The following is a 22,685-nucleotide window of genomic DNA, read 5'->3' as shown; positions in this document are numbered from 1 at the left end:
CTGAGCTATCAGCACAGAGCTCAACGCGTGGCTCGAACCCATGAACTGTGAGATCATGACCTGAGCTAAAGTTGGATGCCCAACTGACTGAGCCACTCAGGTGCCCCTCACTAATTTCCATTCTAATCTTTATTTTCTTCTGCTTGCTTTGGGGTTAGTTTATTTATCTTTTCCTAGTTTCCCTTTATTCATCTGTTTCTAGTTTCTCAAAGTAAAAGATGACTGACTTGAGATCTTTCTTCTTTTATAAACATTTACAGCTAAAGATTTAGCTCGAAGTACTGCTTAATCTGCATCTCATGAGGTTTGGTCAGCTGTGTCTTCATTTTAATTCATCTAAAAGTATTTTATAATTTCCTTAAATTTTTTTTTATGTTTTTATTTTATTTTATTTAGTTTAGTTTATTTTTTAACTTTACATTCAAGTTAGTTATCATATAGTGCAACAATGATTTTAGGAGTAGATTCCTTAATGCCCTTTACCCATTTAACCCATCCCCCCTCCCACAACCCCTCCAGTAACCCTTTGTTTGTTCTCCATATTTAAGAGTCTCTTATGTTTCTGTCCCCCTCCCTGTTTTTATATTATTTTTGTTTCCCTTCCCTTATGTTCATCTGTTTTGTATATTAAAGTTCTCATATGAGTGAAGACATATGATATTTGTCTTTCTCTGACTAATTTCGCTTAGCATAATACCCTCTAGTTCCATCCACGTAGTTGCAAATGGCAAGATGTCATTCTCTTTGATTGCCGAGTAATACTCCATTGTATATATATACCACATCTTCTTTATCCATTCATCCATCGATGGACATTTGGGCTCTTTCCATACTTTGGCTATTGTTGATAGTGCTGCTGTAAACATTGGGGGTGCCTGTGTCCCTTCGAAACAGCACACCTGTATCCCTTGGATAAATACGTAGTAGTGCAATGGCTGGGTTGGGGGGTATTTATAATTTCCTTTTTGATTTCCTCTTTGACCTGTTGGTTATAGGGTGTGTTATTTCCACATATTTGTGATTTCCCCAAATTTCCTACTGTTTGGTTTCTAATTTTCTTCTGTTGTGGTCAGAGAATATATTTTGTATGATTTCAGTGTTTAAAAATGTATTGAGATGTGGTTGCTTCAGCAGCACATATACTAAAATTGGAACGATACAGAGAAGATTGGCCCCTGCACAAGATGGCATGCAAATCCACAAAGCGTTCCATACTTAAAAATAAAAAAATAAAAAAATAAAAATGTATTGAGACTTGTTTTATGGCCTAACATATAATCTATCCTGGAGAATTTCCATGTGCATTTGAGAAGAATGTGTATTAGGGTTTTGTTGTATGGAGTGTATTTTGAGTGCATTTTGGGGTCTGTCGGTAGGTGATCTTTGTCTGTAATTGTTATAGTTTCTTGATGGATTGGCCCTTTATAGAATGTCCTCCTTTGTCTCAATTAACAATTTATGTTTTAAAGTCTGTTTTTCTTCTAAAAGCAGTCAGGCTTAATTTCACTCTCATTTTGAAATGTAGTTTTGTTGGATATACAATTTTAATTGGCAGGTTTTTTTCTTTCAGCATAGTCTCCATGAGAAACCAGGTGTTCATTTCATTGAGGATGCCCTTATGTAATGAGTCTTTGCATTTTCAGCATTCTCCCTTTGTCTTTCACATGTTTGATGATGTGTCTAATTTTGAGTCTCTTTGAGTTTGCTATAGTTGGATTTAATCCAACTTCGTGGATGTATCATATTTTTCTTGAACTTGGGAGGCTTTTGGTCATTCTTTCTTCAAATAATCTTTTGGCCTCTTTTGTTCTTTCATTTCCTTTTTTGACTTTCACTACGCATGTGTTTGCTTGATGGTTCTTCATTGGTCTCTAGGATTCTGTTAATATTTCTTCATTCTTTTTTTTCTCTCTGTTCTTCACATTAGATAATCTCAATTGATCGAATATCAAGTTCACTTATTTTTTCTTCTGCTATGTCAGATCTACTGTTGAACTTTCTATGAATTTTTTTATTTTAGTTCTTATACTTGTCAACTCCAGAATTCCTATTTTTAAAAAATAATTTCTATGGGGTGCCTGGGTGGCTCAGTCAGTTAAGCATCTGACTTCAGCTCAGGTCATGATCTCACAGTCCGTGAGTTTGAGTCCCACATTGGGCTCTGTGCTGACAGCTTGGAGCCTGGAGCCTACTTTGGATTCTGTGTCTCCCTCTCTCTGCCCGTCCCCTGCTCATGCTTTGTCTCTCTCTGTCTCAAAAATAAGCAAAACATTAAAAAAAATTTTTAAAAATAATCTCTATGTCTTTACTGATATTCTCTCTTTGGTGAGATATCATTTTAATACTTCCCTTCAGTTCTTTAGAAATAGTTTTATTTAGTTTTTGAGCCTATTTAAAATAATTTAAAATCTTTATCTAGTAAATGTAACATCTAGCCTTCCTCAGAGGCTATTTCTACTGATTGCTTCTTTTCCTGTATATGGGCCTTACATTCTTTTTATTAGCATGTCTCATAATCATTTGTTGAAAATTAGACATTTTAAAGAATATGATATGGAAATTCTAGAAATCGTATATCCTCCTCTTTCCAGTGTTTGTTGCTGTTTGTTTGTTTAATGACTTTACTGAATTAATTTTGTAAAGTGTATGTTTTTTGTCATGTGTGGCCATTGATATCACCAAATGATTGAACTGAGATTTCATTTGCCAGGGAGTTCTGTGTGCACGTTGGACACACCTTCAAGAATGTGGTAAATAGTTTACAACTCTGCGTTAGCCTTCACTTTTTGCTTGCACAAAGTCTCAAGGTCAGCCAGAGGTGAGATATTAGGGCCTTCTCTGGTCTTTCTTGAGTAGGTACACAGCCCTACTTGTGAATGTGGCTTTCTACACTCCCAGGAATATATGGAAGATTTTCAATGCCCCCTAGGGTCATCTTATTTCCCAGATTAACCTTTTAAGTATTTTGGTCAGCTTCTTGTTTATATTAAATATTATCACTGCCTCAGGTAGCTGCAAAGTTGAATAATTGCTGATAATTATTTTTGACACATTCCCCAAGAGAAAAATTGTTTGCAGTGAGTGAACTCCCAAATTCCTCACACTGTATTTCCAGGAAACTTCCAGATAGGTCAGATAACAGCATTTCTCTGGGAGTGGGGCTTTGGGAAACTCAAAACCCTTTCTCCCTTCTCCATGGTACTGTGGTTGTGAGGCTGTTGGATTTCAAGACTACTGTATACCTTTTTTTTTAATTTTATTTTTTTAAATTTACATCCAAACTAGTTAGCATATAGTGCAACAATGATTTTAGGAGTAGATTCCTTAGTGCCCCTTACCCATTTAACCCATCCCCCCCCACAACCCCTCCAGTAACCCTCAGTTTGTTCTCCATATTTATGAGTCTCTTCTGTTTTGTCCCCCTCCCTGTTTTTCTTGAATAAGGGACAATGGAATTTGGGCAATTCAATGTAATCACAAAGCTTGGTTCTTATTGACAGTAATTTTCTTAAATAAACGCTCCTTGGATTTTGCAAGTTTTTGGTTAATTTCCAAGGTTCTGATAAAGTTTATATTTATTTATTTGCATTTTATTTCTATATTTATTTACATTTTTTTTTCCAGTTTCTCATTGCTTTCTGGAGGAAAAGTTTTGGTTTTTTTCCAGATCATTACTCTACCTTTCCCATTGACATCTAAGACTTTTCCTTAAAATACAAAATAGTAACACTTTCATTTAGTAGATAAATAACATAATATCAACAAGCAAACACTCACAAAAAAGTATTCACCCACAGTTCTACCCACTTAACACATCAAATATATTTTTTTTCCATTTCTTGCCCACTGCCATGAATGCTTTTGGTACTATTACAACCATAGTCTAGATTTACTCTTATATTCTCCTTTTGTTATTTTTCATAAATCCACTTTTTTCTTGTGCTGCTTCATACTTTATAAAATGAACATTTTAATTATTAACATTCTATCAACTTTATTATGTACAGTAGTAATTTTATCATCTTTAGTTTTTGATCATTTAAGAATTTTCAACTTTCCAATATTGTAAATAAGGCTACTTATACTATAAACATGTAGCTTACTGTTTAAAAAATATTTCTTTAGGATAAATTCTGTTTGGTGATGTTTTCTATCAAAGGCTACATTTTATGCCTCAAGTTATTTTCAAAAAGATTGTGCTAACTTAAATTTCCACCAATAATATATATGTTTCTTTACATCGTTTACAACATTGGCCGTTATTAGTTTTTAATGTTAATAAATAATATAAAAATGTATTAAAATGATTAATGAGGCTGAGCAAACTTTTATGTTTGCTTCATTTTATGTGAATTTTCTTTTTTTAAAATTTTATTTAAATCCAAGTTAGTTAATATATAGTGTAATAATGGTTTCAGGAGTAGAATTTAGTGATTCATCACTTACATTTAGCACCCTGTGCTCATCCCATCAGGTGCCTTCCTTAATGCCTGTCACCCATTTAGCCCATACCACAACCCAACACCCCTCCAGCAACCCTCAGTTTGTTTTCTGTATTTAAGAGCTCCTTCTCTGTTTTTATCTTATTTTTCCTTTTCTTACACTATGTTCATCTGTTTTGTTTCTTAAATTTTATACAGGAGTGAAATCATAGGATGCATCTTTCTCTGACTTATTTTGCTTAGCGTAAGACATTCTAGTTCGATCCACATTGTTGAAAATGGCAAGATTTCATTCTTTTTGATCCTTGAGTAATATTCCATTGTGTGTGTGTGTGTGTGTGTGTGTGTGTGTGTGTGTGTGTGTGTGTATCTTTATCCATTTATCAGTCAATGACATTTTGGCTCTTTCCATAATTTGGCTATTGTTGATAGCACTGCTATAAACATTGGGGTGCATGTGCCCCGTTGAATCAGCATTTTTGTATCCTTTGGATAAATACCTAGTAGTGCAATTACTGGGTTGTAGGGTAGCTCTATTTTTAACTTTTCGAGGAACCTCCATACTGTTTTCCAGAGTGGTCGTACCTGTTTGCATTCCCAGCAGCAGTGCAAAAGTGTTCCCTTTTCTCCGCATCCTCACCAATATCTGTTGTTTCCTGTGTTGTTAATTTTAGCCATCTGACAGGTGTGAGGTGGTATCTCAATTGTGGTTTTGATTTGTATTTCCCCGATGATGAATGATGTTGAGCATCTTTTCATGTGTTTGTTGGCCATCTGGATGTCTTCTTTGGAAAACTGTTCATGTCTTCTGCCCATGTTTTCACTGGATTATGTGTTTTTTTGGATGTTGAGTTTGATAAGTTCTTTATAGATTTTGGATACTAATCCTTTATCTGATATGTCATTTGCAAATATCTTCTCCCATTCTGTCGGTTGCCTTTTAGTTTTGTTGATTGTTTCCTTCACCTTGCAGAAGTTTTTATCTTGATGAGGTCTCAGTAGTTCATTTTTGCTTTTGTTTCCCTTGCCTCGGGAGACATGTCTAGTAAGAAGTTGCTGTAACCAAGGTCAAAGAGCTTGCTGCTGGTTTTCTCCTCCGGGATTTTGATGGCTTCCTATCTTGCATTTAGGTCTTTCATCCATTTTGAGTTTATTTTGTGTATGGTGTAAGAAAGTGGTCCAGGTTCATTTTTCTGTATGTTGCTGTCCAGTTCTCCCAACACCATTTGCTGGAGAGACTGTCTTTATTCCATTGGATATTCTTCCTGCTTTGTCAGAGAAGAGTTGGCTATAGATTTGTGGGTCCTTTTATGGCTTCTGTATTCTATTACTTTGATCTATGTGTCTGTTTTTGTGCCAGCACCACACTGTCTTGATGATTACAGCTTTGTACTACAGTTTGAAGTCTAGAATTGTGATGCCTCCAGCTTTGGTTTTCTTTTTCAACATTACTTTTGCTATTTGGGGTGTTTTTTGGTTCCATACAAATTTTAGAATGGTTTGTTCTAGCTCTGTTAATAATGTTAGTGTTATTTTGACAGGGATCTCATTGAATGTGTGATTGCTTTGGGTGGTATCAACATTTTAACAATATTTGTTCTTTTGATCCACGAGCATGGAATGTTTTTCCGTTTCTTTGTGTCTTCTTTGTTTCTTTCATAAGCTTTCTATAGTTTTCAGTGTATAGTTCTTTTATCTCTTTGGTTAGGTTTATTCCTGAGTATTTTATGGTTTTAGGTGCAATTGTAAATGGGATGGATTCCTTGATTTCTGTTTCTGCTGCTTCATTATTGGTGTATGGAAATGCAACTGATTTCTGTACATTGATTTTATATCCTGCAGCTTTGCTGAACTCATGTATCAGTTCTAGCAGCTTTGGGCAGAGCCTTTCAGGTTTTCCATGTAGTGTATCATCATATCATCTGTGAAGAGTGAAAGTTTGACTTCTTCCTTGCCAATTTGGATGATGCCTTTTATTTCTCTATGTTGTTTGATTTACTGAGGTACAACGTCCAACACTATGTTGAATAACAGTGGTAATAGTGGACACCATTTTCATGTTCCTGACCTTAAGGGGAAAGCTCTCAGTTTTCCCCCATTGAGGATAATATTAGCTGTGGGTTTTCATATATGGCCTTTGTGATCTTGAGGTGTGTTCCTTCTACCCTGACTTTCTTGAGGGTTTTTATCAAGAAAGGATGCTATATTTTGTCAAATGCTTTTTCTGCATCTATTGAGAGGATCATGTGGTTCTTATCCTTTCTTTTATTAATGTGATGTATCATGTTAATTGATTTGTGGATATTGAACCACCACCACAGCCAAGGAATAAATCCCACTTGATCATGGTGAATAATGCTTTTAATGTGTTGTTGGATTTGGTGGGCTAGTATCACGTTGAGAATTTTTGCATCCATGTTCATCAGGGAAATTGGTCTGTAATTCTTTTTAGTAGGGTCTTTGTCGGGTTTTGGAATACCAAGGTAATGCTGGCCTCATAGAATGAGTTTGGAAGTTTTCCTTCCATTTCTTTTCTTTTCTTTTTTTTTCTTTTTTTTTTTTTTTTTAGAATAGCTTCAAAAGAATAGGTATTAACTCTTCCTTGAATGTTCGGTAGAATTCCCCTGGGAAGTCATCCAGCCCTGGACTCTTGTTTGTTGGGAGATTTTTAATTACTGATTCAGTTAGTTTACTGATTATGGGTCTGTTCAAATTTTCTTTAAAAATTTTTTTGATGTTTATTTATTTTTGAGAGAAAGAGAGATAGAGAGGGAGGCAGAGGATCTGAAGCAGGCTCTGTGCTGACAGCAGACAGCCTGATGATGGGCTCGAACCCACAAACCATGAGATCATGACATGTGCCAAAGTTAGGTGCTTAACTGACTGAGTCACCTAAGTGCCCCCTCAAATTTTCTACTTCTTCCTGTTTCAGTTTTGGTAGTTTATGTTTCTAGGAATATGTCCATTTCTTCCATATTGACAATTTGTTGGCATATTAATTGCTCATAATGTTCTTTTTTATTGTTTGTATTTCTGCAGTGTTGATTGTAATCTTTCCTCTTTCATTCATATTTGGGTCCTTTTTCTTTTTGATAAATCTGGCTAGAGGTTTATCAATTCTGTTAATTTTTTCAAGCAAACAGCTCCTAGTTTTGTTGATCTGTTCTATTGTTTTTTCAATTTCCGTATCATTGATTTCTGCTCTAATCTTTATTATTTCCCTTCTTCTGCTGGTTTTGGGCTTCATTTGCTATTGTTTTCCCAGATCTTTCAGTTGTGTGGCTAGGTTGTGTTTTTGAGACCTTTCTTCCTTCTTTAGGAAGGCCTGGATTGCTATGTACTTCCTCCTTAGACTGCCTTTGCTGCTTCCAGGGATTTTGGACTATTGTGTTTTCATTTTCATTGGCTTCCATATACTTTTTAATTTCCTTTTTAATTTCTTGGTTAAGCCATTCATTCTTTAGTAGGATGTTCTTTAACCTCCAAGAATTTGTGGTCTTTCCAAATTTTTTCTTGTGATTGATTTCAAGTTTCATAGTTTTGTGGTCTGAAAATATGCATGATATGATATTGGTCTTTCTGTACTTGTTGAGGGCTGATTTGTGACCTAGTATGTGATCTATTCTGATCTATTCTGGAGAGTATTCCATGTGTACTGGGAAGAATGTGAATTCTACTTTAGGATGAAATGTTCTGAATATATCTATTAAGTCCATCAGGTGCAGTGTGTCATTAAAAGCCATTGTTTCCTTGTTGATTTTCTGCTTAGATGATCTGTCCATTGCTATAAGTGGGATGTTAAAGTCCCCTACTGTTATGGTATTATTATCAATGAGTTTCTTTCTGTTTGTGATAATTAATTTATATATTTGGGTGTTCCAAGTTGGGGTCATATATATTTACAATTGTTAGATCTTCTTGGTGGATAGACCCCTTAATTATGACATAATACGCTTCATCTCTTGTTACAGGCTTTGTTTTAATATCTAGTTTGTCTGATGAAATATGGCTACTCTGGCTTTCCTTTGACATCCATTATATTATACGTGAATTTTCAATTTTTTAAAATTTAATTCTGGGGCGCCTGGGTGGCTCAGTCGGTTAAGCATCCGACTTCAGCTCAGGTCACGATCTCGCCGTCCATGAGTTCGAGCCCCGCGTCGGGCTCTGGGCTGATGGCTCAGAGCCTGGAGCCTGCTTCCGATTCTGTGTCTCCCTCTCTCTCTGCCCCTCCCCCGTTCATGCTCTGTCTCTCTCTGTCTCAAAAATAAATAAAACGTTAAAAAAATTTATAAAAAAAAATAATAAAATAAAATTTAATTCTTTAAAAAAAATGTATTTATTTTTTTAATGTTTATTTATTTTTGAGACAGAGAGAGACAGAGCATGCGCTGAGCATGGGAGGGGCAGAGAGAGAGGGAGACACAGAATCGGAAGCAGGCTCCAGGCTCTGAGCTGCCAGCACAGTCTGATGTGGGGCTCAAACCCATGAATCATAAGATCATGACCTGAACCAAAGTTGGACTCCTAACTGACTGAGCAACCCAGGGATCCCATGAAATTTCTATTCTTGTGGTCTTAAAAGTGCTATAACTATTCCATGAATAATTACTGATATTTTCTTCACTTCTGAAAAATCAATTAAGATTGTCATATAGAATTTTATCAAGTTGAAGCCACTTTTAAATTGCTTTCTTAACATTAAAATGTCTCTTAACCTTTGTCATAATGTTTAGAAGAACCAAATGACATCTTTTTTTAATCTTAGAAATCATGTTATCCCTTTTAATGTTTCTTTTCTTTTTTTAGTATAATTTATCGCCAAATTGGCTACCATACAGTGTATGCAGTGTGCTCTTGGTTTTGGGGGTAGATTCCCATGGTTCATCGCTTACATACAACACCCAGTGCTCATCCCAACACGTGCTCTCCTCAATGCCCATCACCCGTTTAGAAGCCAATAATGTTAGGGCACCTGGGTGGCTCAGTTGGTTAAGTGTCTGACTTTGGCTCAGGTCATGATCTCACAGTTTGTGGGTTCGAGCCCTGTGTCAGGCTCTGCACTGGTGGTGAAAAGTCTGCTTGGGATTTTCTCTCTCTCCCTCTCTCTGCCCCTTACCCACTTGTGCTCTCTCTCCCTCTCAAAATAAATGAATAAACCTAAAAAAAAAAAAGAAGCTGGTAATGTTATAGCTTTCAGATATTCTCAGAAAAATCTCATCTAACTACAGCCACAATTTAAAGCATCAATTTACTTTTATCAATGTGTTAAATTATATTATACATTGTTTCTTGAGGAAATGTATTTTATTTTTATTTATTTATTTTTTTTTTCAACGTTTTTTATTTATTTTTGGGACAGAGAGAGACAGAGCATGAACGGGGGAGGGGCAGAGAGAGAGGGAGACACAGAATCGGAAACAGGCTCCAGGCTCCGAGCCATCAGCCCAGAGCCTGACGCGGGGCTCGAACTCACGGACCGCGAGATCGTGACCTGGCTGAAGTCGGACGCTTAACCGACTGCGCCACCCAGGCGCCCCGAGGAAATGTATTTTAAAAGATAAATAGTTAATATTCAGGCGGATATTTATTTATTTATTTATTTATTTATTTATTTATTTATTTATTTAAATGTTTGTTTATTTTTGAGAGAGAGAGAGAGAGAAACAGAGTGTAAGCCAGGGAGGCACAGAGAGTGAGGGAGACACAGAATTGGAAGCAGGCTCTAGGCTCTGAGCTGTCGGTGCAGAACCTAACACGGGGCTCAAACCCATGAACCACAAGATCATGACCTGATCCCAAGTTTGATGCCTAACCAACTGAGCCACCCAGAGCGAACTTTTCGAATGCACCACGTTAAAAGCTCAGGTCTTATTTAGTGATTGTACAAATGAAAACGTCACCTTTTCTACAAATTCTGCAACATTGTTTTTTCCTTACAACCTAATCTGATTTTTGCTTTCTTCCCCAGTTTAAGGCCAGTCCTCCTGCTGTGACTTTCAAACTAACTGGAGAGACAGATGGCATATTTCAGATACAACCGGATGGACTTTTGTATCATAACAAAGCCCTGGATAGAGAAACAAGAGCTGTTCACAAACTCCAGGTGAATTGAAACCAGACACAGGAATCTAACTCCAACCTCTCTGAACATCTTTTATCTTAGAAGAATCACTGGCACCTGCATCTCTTTCACAGAATCCTGTTACGGCTCTCTTGACATTAATGTCATGCTTTGCAAACCTCATTTGACAATTTTTTACCAACTACAAAGGGATACCCCTTTGGGTATGGCAAAGGTACCCCTTTTCTTCAGGCTTTTTAACCAGAGTAACCCAATTTAAATTGCCAAGGCCCTCAGAAAGCATTGCTTGCCCATGCATGGCCATGCTCAAGTACCTGGATCAAAACCAAGCCAACCCTTCTCTGATATTTCGCTGGTATCTTCCTTTGGTTGTTGTGTGGGTTCTGGATCCACAGAGAAGGCAGCATCAGTGCTAGGACAGACCTCCTGTGGGCCTTGCAAGAAGCAGAAGTAACCAGTGGTCAGAGGATCTGACTGAAGATAACTTCTCCCTCTTTGTCCTCCTTAGTTTTTCATGGTTTGTAGCTGAATACATGGGAATGGCAGAGAACTAATTGTAGGAAAAAAAGAACAAGCAAAAGCTTCCTGTCTGGTAACTTCTATTGGCTTTGCAGGTTGACCACTAAAATGCTCTGTAAGAGGACATGGCACTTCCACAGCCTTAAGGGTCAAAGTGTTCTTATCTAACTGACTCCAACTATTTAGAAAAGAAGTACGTCCAGTGTCCAGTATATCCTACTGCTGGAAGAACAAAGTCATGATTAGCCAGATTTAACAGATAGGGTCCCTGTTTTAGTACCTCCCAATATAGGGCTTTTATGGGTGTCTTTCACCCCTATAGTCACAAGGCTATTGGATCTTTGATGTCTAATTTCCTTCAACTGACTTTTGAGTGTGTGATATGAAGTTCAGACTCATCACGGTGGTTTCCTTTTCCTTTCTACATCAGGTCTCCACCCTGGATGCTTATGGAGCCACAGTGGAGGGCCCAGTTCCCATCACCATAGAAGTGAAGGACATCAATGACAATCGACCCACGTTTCTCCAGCCAAACTATGAAGGCTCAGTAAGACAGAATTCTCGTCCAGGTAAAAGGCAGGAGTCTGGAGATATTTATGGAAAGGTAGAAGAATAGCAGGCAGGAGGAGCAGATTTGTATGGCTAACAGCTGCGGCTATCACTCATTGAGCACTTCCTGTCATATTTAAATTTCACGACAGTCATCTAGGAGTTAGTTTATTATCTCCATTGCTCTAAGACATGGTTCTCAGCTTTGGCACTACTGACATCTTGGACCTGATAATTCTCTTTTTGTCAGGGGCTGTTCTGTGCATGTTAGGATGTTTAGCAGCATCCCTGCCATCTACTCACCAGATGCTGTTAGCAACCCCTCTCCCCAAGCTGTGACAATAAAGATGCCTTCAGACATTGCCAAATGTCACCCGGGGGACAAAATCTCTCCAGTTGAGAACTATGATTCTAGAATGAGCTTTAGAACACCTTAGAGCTGGGAGCACCTGGGTGACTCAGTTGGTTGAGCATCTGACTCCTGGTTTTGGCTCGGGTCATGAGTTCATGGTTCGTGGGTTCAAGCCCCATGTTGGGTTCTGCACTGGCAGTGCAGGAGCCTGCTTGGGACTCTCTCTCTGCCCCTTTCTGTCTACCCCTCCTCCACTTGCTCTCTGTCTCTCTCTCTCTCTCAAAATAAATAAATAAACAAACAAACAAACAAACAAACAAACTATATAAAAAAAGAATACCTTAGAGCTCTAAGACACTCAAGAATACTCTAGGGAAGTGAGCTCAGTCTCTTACATTCTCCCAGAAATCTACACGTTTATGGTCACTGCTGGCTCCCAGTTCTTTTTCTTCTCTGACTTGCAACTCCTGCTTACAGTCCATCCCTTCACTGTGCTTCTACCCTTCATTTACATTAAAGCCCCTCATCAAGGCATTATTGAAGATTTGGGGAGATGAAGGAGCATTATATCATAATATGAATATGAAGAAAACAAATGTGAATATTAGACTTCTGAGTTTTCATAAAGACTCTTGGCCATTTCCACCAACTCAATGTCAAGTTTCCCTCTGTGTTACTTAATCTTGTATCTCTTTCTTCAGTGCCACTTCTAGTAACTCAGGAAGAACATTTCTTCCACTTTATCATGTGCAGCAATTTCACTTTCTGTCCCTGAGACCACAACCAAAGACTCACTTATGAATTCTGCTAAATAAGAATCTTCTTTTTTTTTAATTAAAAATTTTTTAATGTTTTATTTATTTTTGAGACAGAGAGAGACAGAGCATGAGCAGGGGAGGGACAGAGAGAGAGGGAGACACAGAATCGGAAACAGGCTCCAGGCTCTGAGCTGTCAGCACAGAGCCCGACACGGGGCTTGAACCCACAAACTGTGAGATCATGACCTGGGCCAAAGCCGGACGCTTAAACGACTGAGCCACGCCGGCACCCCAAGAATCTTCTAAGTCTTACCCTTTCTCTCTTCACCAATAGGGTCTTCTAGATCAGTGGTTCCCAACATTTTTGGTCTCAGGGCTCCTGTGTTCTTTTAAAAATTATTAACAACTCCAAAAATCTTTTGAATATGTGGATTATATCCAGTGATGTGCTGGTAAATGTTTAATAGCTATCTTTCTGAGGGGAGAAGCCCTGATTTGTAACATTTTCCAATTTCTGTGGTATAAATACTCCCAACATGGCTTATTTTAAGCTACCAGTGGTGTTAATAATTGGTTCACAAAGTTTCTGGAAATTCAACCATTGGCTTTCAAGAGCTGGCTCTAGGACATCACTGATTATCAATATTTACCATATTAGAAATTTAAAAAATTAATTCATTGTAAGTAATAATAAACATTTTAATGAAAATAACTTTTTAAGGACAAAAGGAATTATTAAGAATAGCTTTGTTTTAATCTTTGCACATCTTTTTAATAACTGGATTAATTAACTGAAAGCAGTTGGATTCTTGTGTCCTTTTCTGCACCCATTCTGTTGCTATAGGCTGTTTTAGTTGAAGCATATGAAGAAAAACTGGCCCCACACAGATACGCAGTTGAAGAAAGGAGGAGTATTGTAATAGCATCCTCAGATAACTGTGGATATTCTTTGATACTACACCAGAACTCAACAAGTGGTGGTTTCTTAAAGGCTGGTGACAATGTGAAATCTGAAACTATACCAAAGCCTTTTTTTTGATACTCCTTTATGCTAAAATCCATCAAATTATCTTGTGCTTGACTGGACCTTTTACATGTGCATGACTCCATCAAACCTAAAATAATCTCAAAGACCCCTACAAGTCCCTGGACCATATTTCAAGAAACCCCATCCTAGGGGAAGGAAGCAGAGTAAAGATTTATTTCCCCACTGGTATAAATTATGGTACCTTCTGCCATCCTATCTCTGCCTCTTAGAAGATAAAAGTGGCTATGGTTGGTTTGGATTTCAATTAACATATTTTTCTTCTCTGGATATGTTTTGTTAAACAGGAAAACCCTTCATGTATGTCAATGCTACAGACCTGGATGACCCAACTACTCCCAATGGTCAGCTTATTTATGAAATTATCATCCAGCTTCCCAAGGTCAATGATGTCATGTACTTTCAGATCAACAACAAAACAGGGGCAATTTCCCTTACCCTAGAAGGTAAGTCAAATGATGCCCTCATAAGACTGAGTCAGGAAGAGGGACGTAGATCTGTGTTACCCTTGGAGACATTTCCTTTTCTCTTCTCTCCTACTTCTCATAGGATCTCGGGAATTGGATCCCATTAAGAATCCTTCCTACAGACTGGTGGTCTCAGTGAAGGACATGGGAGGCCAGAATGATCATTCCTTCAGTGACAGCACATCTGTGAACATTATGGTGAAGGAGAATATTTGGAAAGCACCAGAGCCTGTGGAGATTGTAGAAAACTCAACTGATCCTCACCCCATCAAAATCACTCAGGTAGTGCCCAAGGAATGTCTCCAGACTACGAGATAACTTTTTTTTTTTAGTTTATTTATTTATTTTTGAGAGGGAGAGGGAGAGAGGGAGAGAGAGAGAGCGCAAGCAAGGGACACAGACACAGACATGGACACAGAATCTGAAGCAGGCTCCAGGCTCTGAGCTGTCAGCGCAGAGCCTGACACAGGGCTTGAACCCACAAACTGCGAGATCATGACTTGAGCCAAAGTCGGATGCTCAACCAACTGAGCCACCCAGGCACCCCTCAAGACAATGAGATAAATGGCCTCACTTTGTAGAGGCCCTCTGTCATGGTCTTCACTGATATATTTATTGGGTACATTTTTACATAGCATAATTATAAAACAAACTAAATAGACAAAGTCTCTGGCCCTGAGTCTCTGGAGTTTATTAGTTTATTATCATGGATAAACCCTGGACTTTACCAACTTGGATTCAGATACACACACATACACACACATACACAAGCTTTAAAAAAGAATTGTACTCACCTTCCCTTCCAAGTAGATACTACTAATATACATGATTTGAATAGGAGTTGCAAATATTTTTGAAAGACTGCTTCTTATTCTTGTGAGAAAATCTCTATCCAATAGACTCATCCCATCAGAGACTGAGGGACAGACACAGGACTGGCTAAGAGTAGGAGTCAAGTAGGCAACCTGTACTCTTGGAGACCACCCTCCTGCGACTCCATCTCCTATATGTGCCTCTACTCTTCATTCAAATGTCCCCCTTCTTCCCACTTCTGTGGTTGGTGCTCTTACCCTGGGTCCCCTCCTACCTTAGATCCTGGAAATCCACCTTCAGGTCCACCCAGATCTGATATTTTCTGTAAGATCAGGGGGTTCCTTGACGTGAAAACTGTGGGTTAGTGAAAGAGCACTAGATTTTGAAGCAGATAACCAAAACCACATGCCTCCTCCATTATTTTAATGACTGATCATGAATAAGCCATTTAACTCCTCTGAGCCCCAGCTCCTCTTCAATAAAATGGGGATAATAATACCTCTCTTGTTGTTGTGAAGAGTAACCCAGCAACAGTATTTGTGAACATGGATAAAAGGTTTTAATATTATGAGTCTCAGTCTGTAGTTCCCCTAAGATATTTTTCTGAATGATGTTGTTAGGGGTCCTGGATTGGCCCATCCCATCATACCTATTGTCAATCTTAAAAGGATTTTTATTTATTGAAATATTGAATTAATGAACTTCACCTTCGGGGTGAAAAAAAAGAATGAAAGCAAGAGATATTCTGCTTTATCAGCTAAGAAAATGTGTCAGGACTCACAGCCATGCAAATTTCAGACTTGGGGTCTTTACTAAAGTCTTATTTATTATGTAGGTTATCCCCACAAGGACTTAGAAATGCTAAAAAGAGCACACGTGTTTGTTTGTTCTCAGGGCTGTCAATGTAAAGAAATTCGAGGTGCTGCACCTAATACCCAGGCCTGGGGAAAGTGCTTTGGGTGTCTTGAGACCCAGGAAGAAGAGTAGAGGGAAAAGCTCAAGAGAAAAGAAGTCAGACTGAATTTTTAGGACACAAGGGGAGCTCTCTTAGAACCAAGAACATGGTCTTTGGCTTGACAGGAGGGTGGTGTTTAAACAGCTAACAAGGGGCAAGGGTGGTTCCTTGATACCCTTCCCAAGCTGGTCTGAGAGAATAGTTTAGTCTGGAAATTTCTCATAGCCATAGAGAAATTTCTCATAGCCATAGACATTGTGCCCTGGTTTCCTCACTTATAAAATGGGTATAATAGTCTCTACCTCTCCACCTCATGGGGCTCTTTGAAAATTTAATGAAATCGTACATAAGAGTGTTTAGAATTGTGTCTGGCATGTGGCAGATCCTCTGTAGGTGTTATTATAAGTATTAGAATGTCAGAGAGGCCAGGCTGTGTCTCTAGCAAGTTGACTGATCTTACCATTCAGTTTATTTTTTGCCAAGTTGTTTACGAACAACACTAGGAGTTGGCAGTTATTCTTGCCTTTGGAGTCTCTAAGACTAAATATTTAGGGGATGAATGTGCTTTGTTTATGTACTATTTGTCTTACTTAAATAATGGCATGGAGAAGAGTTTAGAGTGTCTCCTACTGCTTTTATCATCGCCATTGTTGAGTTTCAGAAACTTGTCCTATGTCATGGATTTGTTCTCAGATAGTACCAGCTGCAAAGTACGTTTTGTTTCTTGAACTAATGTTTCATGGATATGAAGTCTCCATGGTCAGACCTCCAAAGGAGCAACCCACAAATTCTTTAAAGATTCACAAAGACCTGCTTTAGAGAAGAAAAACACCCCTGTGTGCTTTTTTTGAGCAATGTAACTTGGTAAAACAAGAAAACAAAAGGCTTAATTTTGGTTGAGTATGAAGTAGTTCTAGGAAAACACAGACATAAAAACAAGATCGTCAGAAATTTCAAATTGAAAACCGGAAAATTGTTTATCCCTTTCCGGTTTTCTTGGTCCTGATATATCTTTTCTCGCAATTCACTCTGGGCCCTGTAGGTGCAGTGGAATGAGCCGGGTGCACAATACTCCTTAGTTGAAAAGGAGAAGCTGTCAACTTTACCGTTTTCAATTGACCAGGAAGGAAGTATTTATGTGACTCAGCCCTTGGACCGTGAAGAAAAGGATTCGGTGAGTAAGTCTGGGAGGAGTTTCACAGATAGCAAGACGGAGTCCAGTGCCTACGGACAACTAAACGCAGAATCGATTTTACATAAAAACAACAACGACAACCAGAGCCCCAAACCGTGTTCTGGACCCCAGTATATTATTTCTCTCAAAGACATGAGAGCACCCCCACAGATCCAACTCATTTCATTTTTTCTCGTCTTCCAGCTCTAAGTAAATTGAAAATAAAGGGGTAAATCCAAGCTGTTTCCTCTGCCTTTTAAAGGGGATGATGGAGGAGTCCTGTCTTAACACTGATCTTCCTGTTGTAGTATGTTTTTTATGCCGTGGCAAAGGATGAGATGGGAAAACCGCTTGCCTTCCCACTGCAAATTCGTGTAAAAGTGAAAGACATTAATGATAATCCACCTACATGTCCATCTGCGGTGACCGTATTTGAGGTCCAGGAGAATGAAGATATAGGTAAGAAAAGAGAGCTGTTCGAAGCTGTGTAACTCTTCACCATATATTACCTCTGTAAGCCCTTTCTCCTCTCTACCAGGTGGTGGGTGGGCAGGTAAGCCTGGTCGGGGATCGGTTGTCCATGTCTACACAGCGCAGAGATTGAATACACTTTGGACTCCCATAGGTACAGTATTTTGGCTCAAACGTATGTGGGTGGTGCTCCGAAACTGGAGCTTTTATGACTACGACCACCACTATATTGCTACTACTACTACCCATTTACTACTACCAACTACCCCTATTATCATAACCATTTATGGATGCCAGGATCCTGTATACATATATAAGGTTATCTCATGTACAAGGTTGTCCCATCAATTCTTATTTGCCCTTCTGACAATCTGATAAAATCTCGTCAAACTTGCTAAATGATTTAAATGATCATTTACATCCAATGTCAGATACCTTACAATAAGTAAGCACTACGAATGCAAGTTGGCTTTTGACCCTTGAGTCTCCCTCTCTAGGAATCAAATAATTGTTCAGGAAGACGGTAGATGAAGCTCAAGTCCTACCTATTTTTGTCCTTTCGTTCTCAATTTGCTTTGTTTCTTTTCACTGTGTTGAATGATAGCTTTGGTTTTGTACAGAGGACAGCTGCTAGGAGAACATTATGATGTCTGGGAGGTTTTTTTTAGCTTTATTTATTTTTAGAGAGGAAGAGAAAGAGCACATGCATGGGAGGGGCAGGGAAAGAGGGGGAGAGAATCCCAAGCAGGCTCTGTGCTGTCAGCATGGAACCCAATGCGGAGCTCAAATTCACAAACCACAAGATCATGACCTGAGCTGAAACCAAGAGTTGGATGCTTAACTGACTGAGCCACCCCGGTACCCCTGATTTCTGGGAGTTTTAGGACTTCCCTGGATTTGGCACAATGCTTGTCTATTACCCCATGGTAATGAGCCCATTGGTTGAACAGTCTGGCATTTCTTTTCTTTCTTTCTTTCTTTCTTTCTTTCTTTCTTTCTTTCTTTCTTTCTTTCTTTCTTTCTTTCTTTCTTTCTTTCCTTTCTTTCTTTCTTTCTTTCCTTTTCTTTTCTTTTTCTTCCTTTCTTTCTTCCTTTCTTTTTAATTTTATTTTTTTAATTTATATCCAAATTAGTTAGCATCTAGCGCAACAATGATTTCAGGAGTAGATTCCTTAATGTCCCTTACCCATTTAGCCCATCCCCCCCTCCCCCAACCCATCCAGTAACCCTCAGTTTGTTCTCCATATTTAAGAGTCTCTTATGTTTTTTCCCCCTCCCTGTTTTTATATTATTTTTGCTCCCCTTCCCTTATGTTCATCTGTTCTGTGTCTTAAAATCCTCATATGAGTGAAGTCATATGATATTTATCTTTCTCTGACTGACTAATTTCACTTAGCATAATACCCTCTAGTTTCATCCACATAGTTGCAAATGGCAATATTTCATTCTTTTTGATTGCTGAGTAATACTCCATTGCATATATGTACCACATCTTCTTTATCCACTCATCCATCAATGGACATTTGGGCTCTTTCCATACTTTGGTTATTGTTGATAATGCTGCCATAAACATTCGGGTGCCTGTGTCCCTTCAAAACAGCACACCTGTATCCCTTGAATAAATACCTAGTAGTGCAATTGCTGGGTCATAGGGTAGTTCTATGTTTAATTTTTTGAGGAACCTCCACTGTTTTCCAGAGTGACTGCACCAGTTTGCATTCCCACTAGCAGTGCAAAAGAGATCCTCTTTCTCGGCATCCTTGCCAAAATCTGTTGTTGCCTGAGTTGTTAATGTTAGCCATTCTGACAGATGTAAGGTGGTATCTCATTGTGGTTTTGATTTGTATTTCCCTAAAAGATACTTTCTTTAAATTTTATTTATTGAAATAAAATTGTTGTTGCCTGAGTTGTTAATGTTAGCCATTCTGACAGGTGTAAGGTTGTATCTCATGGTGGTTTTGATTTGTATTTCCCTGATGATGAGTGATGTTGAGCAGTTTTTCATGTGTCAGTTGGCCATCTGGATGTCTTCTTTGGAGAAGTGTCTATTCATGTCTTTTGCCCATTTCTTCACTAGATTATTTGTTTTTTGGGTGTTGAGTTTGATAAGTTCTGTATAGATTTTGGATACTAACCCTTTATCCGATATGTCGCTTGCAAATATCTTCTCCCATTCCATCAGTTGCCTTTTGATTTTGCTGATTGTTTCCTTTGCTGTGCAGAAGGTTTTTATTTTGATGAAGTCCCAATAGTTCATTTTTGCTTTTGTTTCCCTGCCTCTGGAGAAATGTTGAGTAAGAAGTTGCTGCAGCCGAGGTGAAAGAGGTTTTTGCTTGCTTTCTTCTTGAGGATTTGGATGACTTCTTGTCTTACATTTAGGTCTTTCATCCATTTTGAGTTTATTTTTGTGTATGGTGTAAGATAGTGGTCCAGGTTCATTTTTCTGCATGTCGCTCTCCAGTTTTCCCAGCACCATTTGCTGAAGAGACCATCTTTATCCCATTGGATATTCTTTCCTGCTTTGTCAAAGATTAGTTGGCCATACGTTTGTGGGTCCATTTCTCGGTTCTCTATTCTGTTCCATTGATCTGAGTGTCTGTTTTTGTGCCACAGGCTGGCATGTCTTGAAATGTTTTTGTCTGTTGTTTTGTGCAAGATTAGACTGCCACTCCTAGGGCCTTGCTGTCCTTGTAAGCAGACCCTTCTATACCTTGTGGACCTCCTTACCATTTTCTTTTGATCTCTCTACTCTTCTTGCTACACATTTTTGGCACAGTGGGTGCCGTTCTGGCAGCTTGATGAGTACTGCTCCTGTGGCTTATTTGCTCAATACTCATAGTTTTGTTTTGTTTTTTTTCTTTTCTTGCTGTCAGGAGTCCTATATAGATTAACCTATTGTCTGCGTGTTCTGCTCAGGTCCTCTTTTTTTCATTTATTCTAATTCTTGCTGCAGTAGGAAGGGTTAAATGACAGCTTGAAGGATTTTAGTTAATTATAAGGAAGAATCTTCCAACAGTGACAGTTGTGTAAGAATGAAATGTATTACAATAGCCAAGAAATACTTGTGGCATCGCCCTTTTTGAAAACCTCCCAACTTTCTGGTCTGTGATGCTAAATGAAGGCAGAGGATCTTTGAAGAACTTTCCAGATGATCACTCAAGTTTCTTTGTTTAGGGCCTAACATTTAGTGTATTAGTTGTCTATTGCTACATAACAAATGTCCCCCAAACTTCACAGTTTCAAACAAATGTTTATTATATCAAAGTTTCTGTGAGTCAGGAATCAGAGTGTAGCTCAGTTGGGTACCTTTGATTCAGAGGGGAAGCTTGGGTGTGGGGGGCAGTGAGAGCTCGAAAAATGGTGACCAGATGAAAGCCAGTATTTTTATAATCTAATCCCTGAGGTGCCATCCATCATTTTGCCATATTCCATTCATTAGAAGTGAGTCACTAGGCCCAACCCACATTCAAGAGGTGGGGGTTACACCAGGGCATTAATATGGGAGAGGTCATTGGGAACAATTTTAAAAGCTGCCTACCTTTGGGAAGAGGATAGTACTAGCTTTCTGAGACTGGTGAAGAACTCATTGTTGGTAGAATAAACTGTTCGGGGGCCCAGGGGATATTTGCTTCTCTAAAGGTGAGAATTTATTTTGTAGCTATATTTCACAAGGTGTCAAACAGTGGATGTAATGGGCCAGGAATTCTTATAAATCAGCACAGATTGAGTCTGTTCTCTATATTTAGCGTAAACAAAGATTTGGTATCTTTAGTGTCTTTTATTAGCCAAAATCTCGTAGGACTCATGTCCCCAAGTTTTAGCAATGCCAATATTAATTCTGAAATCCCACTCGTTACCAAGTTCTCGTAAAAGTATCTCGTAAAAGGCCCACCTCCCTGCCCCACCGGCCTCAACTATTTCTGAGTGCCCCAAGAGATGCTGTATATACCTCTGAATCAATTCAGGCTGCCACCTGCTCCTGGCCTTTGTCACTCAGAGACAAGTAAAAGGGCCCTCCTTTTACTTCTGGCCCACCCAAAACGTTCTCTGCTCCCACTAAGTAGCATCCTCTACTGGAATTTCCCCAGTCACTGATGTTGATAGTCCTCATGGTGACTCTGACAGCTGGAATTTTCCTGTGGGGCGGGAGAAGAACAGTGTCCTCTGTGTTACACTTACTTGCTGAGAGGAAAGGTCCAAGGCAGGGCTGCTCAGACCACAAAGGATCACAGAATTTAGTAAGATACTCTTTCATTCCAACACACATATTTTTAAGGGCAGATGTATGCCACAAAGGTGACTTGGTTATAATGAAATCAGAAATAGCAGCTACTGCCATATTAGATAAATATTTGCCTATGCCCTGTAGATCATAATGCCCCCTCCCCAGCCCATGAGACACATCTACATGTGTCTGGTTCCATTATAGACAAAACATACATGCTTCTCTACCTCTCCTGTAAAAAAAAAAAAAAAAAAAAAAATCTCTAAATTTCCATGTAAGTCAGTTGATTCAGACTGATTGGGGAAGGGGTGAAACTTAACTCCACAACTGGGATGTATTCAAATTTTAGCCCCAAGGTGGAACTTTTACTGCATGTTGAGAAACCCACAGTTCTCATTTCACAGAGCAAGATGATCCAGAACCTATTAGAACTCACTCAGAATTAGAGGGAGCAGTGAGTCATAGCCTCTGACTTCTGGAACTCCCTGGACCAAAACACTCACCAGCATAAAATACATGGGGCTATAAACTGCACCAAGGTGGGGGATGTGTGTCTGTTCTTTGCCCTGTGTTATCTTTGGGGTGGGGTCAGTCTCTGCAACCAATGCATAAAGTTGCTTAGAAGCAAGCCACAGTTGACTCAGCCTTGTTTCGTTATACCATTTGTCTTGTCTATTAGTGTCCAAGGGGGGGCCATAACAAATGACCACAAAGTTGGTGCCTTCAAACAACAGAAATGTATTCTCTCACAGTTCTGGAGGCTAGAAGTCTAAAATCAAGGTGCCAGCCATGAGAGAATTCTTTCTTGACTCTTCTAGCTTCTGGTGGTT

General features: G+C 38.8%; 1 protein-coding gene and 1 pseudogene across 2 annotated transcripts in view; both read left to right on the top strand.

Moving 5' to 3' along the window:
* CDH17 (cadherin 17) overlaps positions 1–22,685 on the top strand; it is a 62,538-nt gene that overhangs the window by 14,250 nt on the left and 25,603 nt on the right. For both annotated transcript variants that reach the window (XM_042973061.1, XM_042973060.1), the window contains exons 4-9: positions 10,414–10,548; positions 11,477–11,615; positions 14,038–14,196; positions 14,300–14,499; positions 17,028–17,159; positions 17,468–17,618. In XM_042973061.1, the coding sequence (XP_042828995.1) occupies positions 10,414–10,548; positions 11,477–11,615; positions 14,038–14,196; positions 14,300–14,499; positions 17,028–17,159; positions 17,468–17,618 (916 nt within the window). The remainder of the gene's footprint in view (positions 1–10,413; positions 10,549–11,476; positions 11,616–14,037; positions 14,197–14,299; positions 14,500–17,027; positions 17,160–17,467; positions 17,619–22,685) is intronic.
* On the top strand, positions 1,123–1,219 carry LOC122235210 (annotated as a pseudogene).

Source organism: Panthera tigris, chromosome F2 (genome assembly GCF_018350195.1).
Source record: "Panthera tigris isolate Pti1 chromosome F2, P.tigris_Pti1_mat1.1, whole genome shotgun sequence".
Classification (NCBI taxonomy): Eukaryota; Metazoa; Chordata; class Mammalia; order Carnivora; family Felidae; genus Panthera; species Panthera tigris.
Note: the sequence above shows the minus strand (reverse complement) of the source record. Positions and strands in the feature narration are given on the sequence as shown.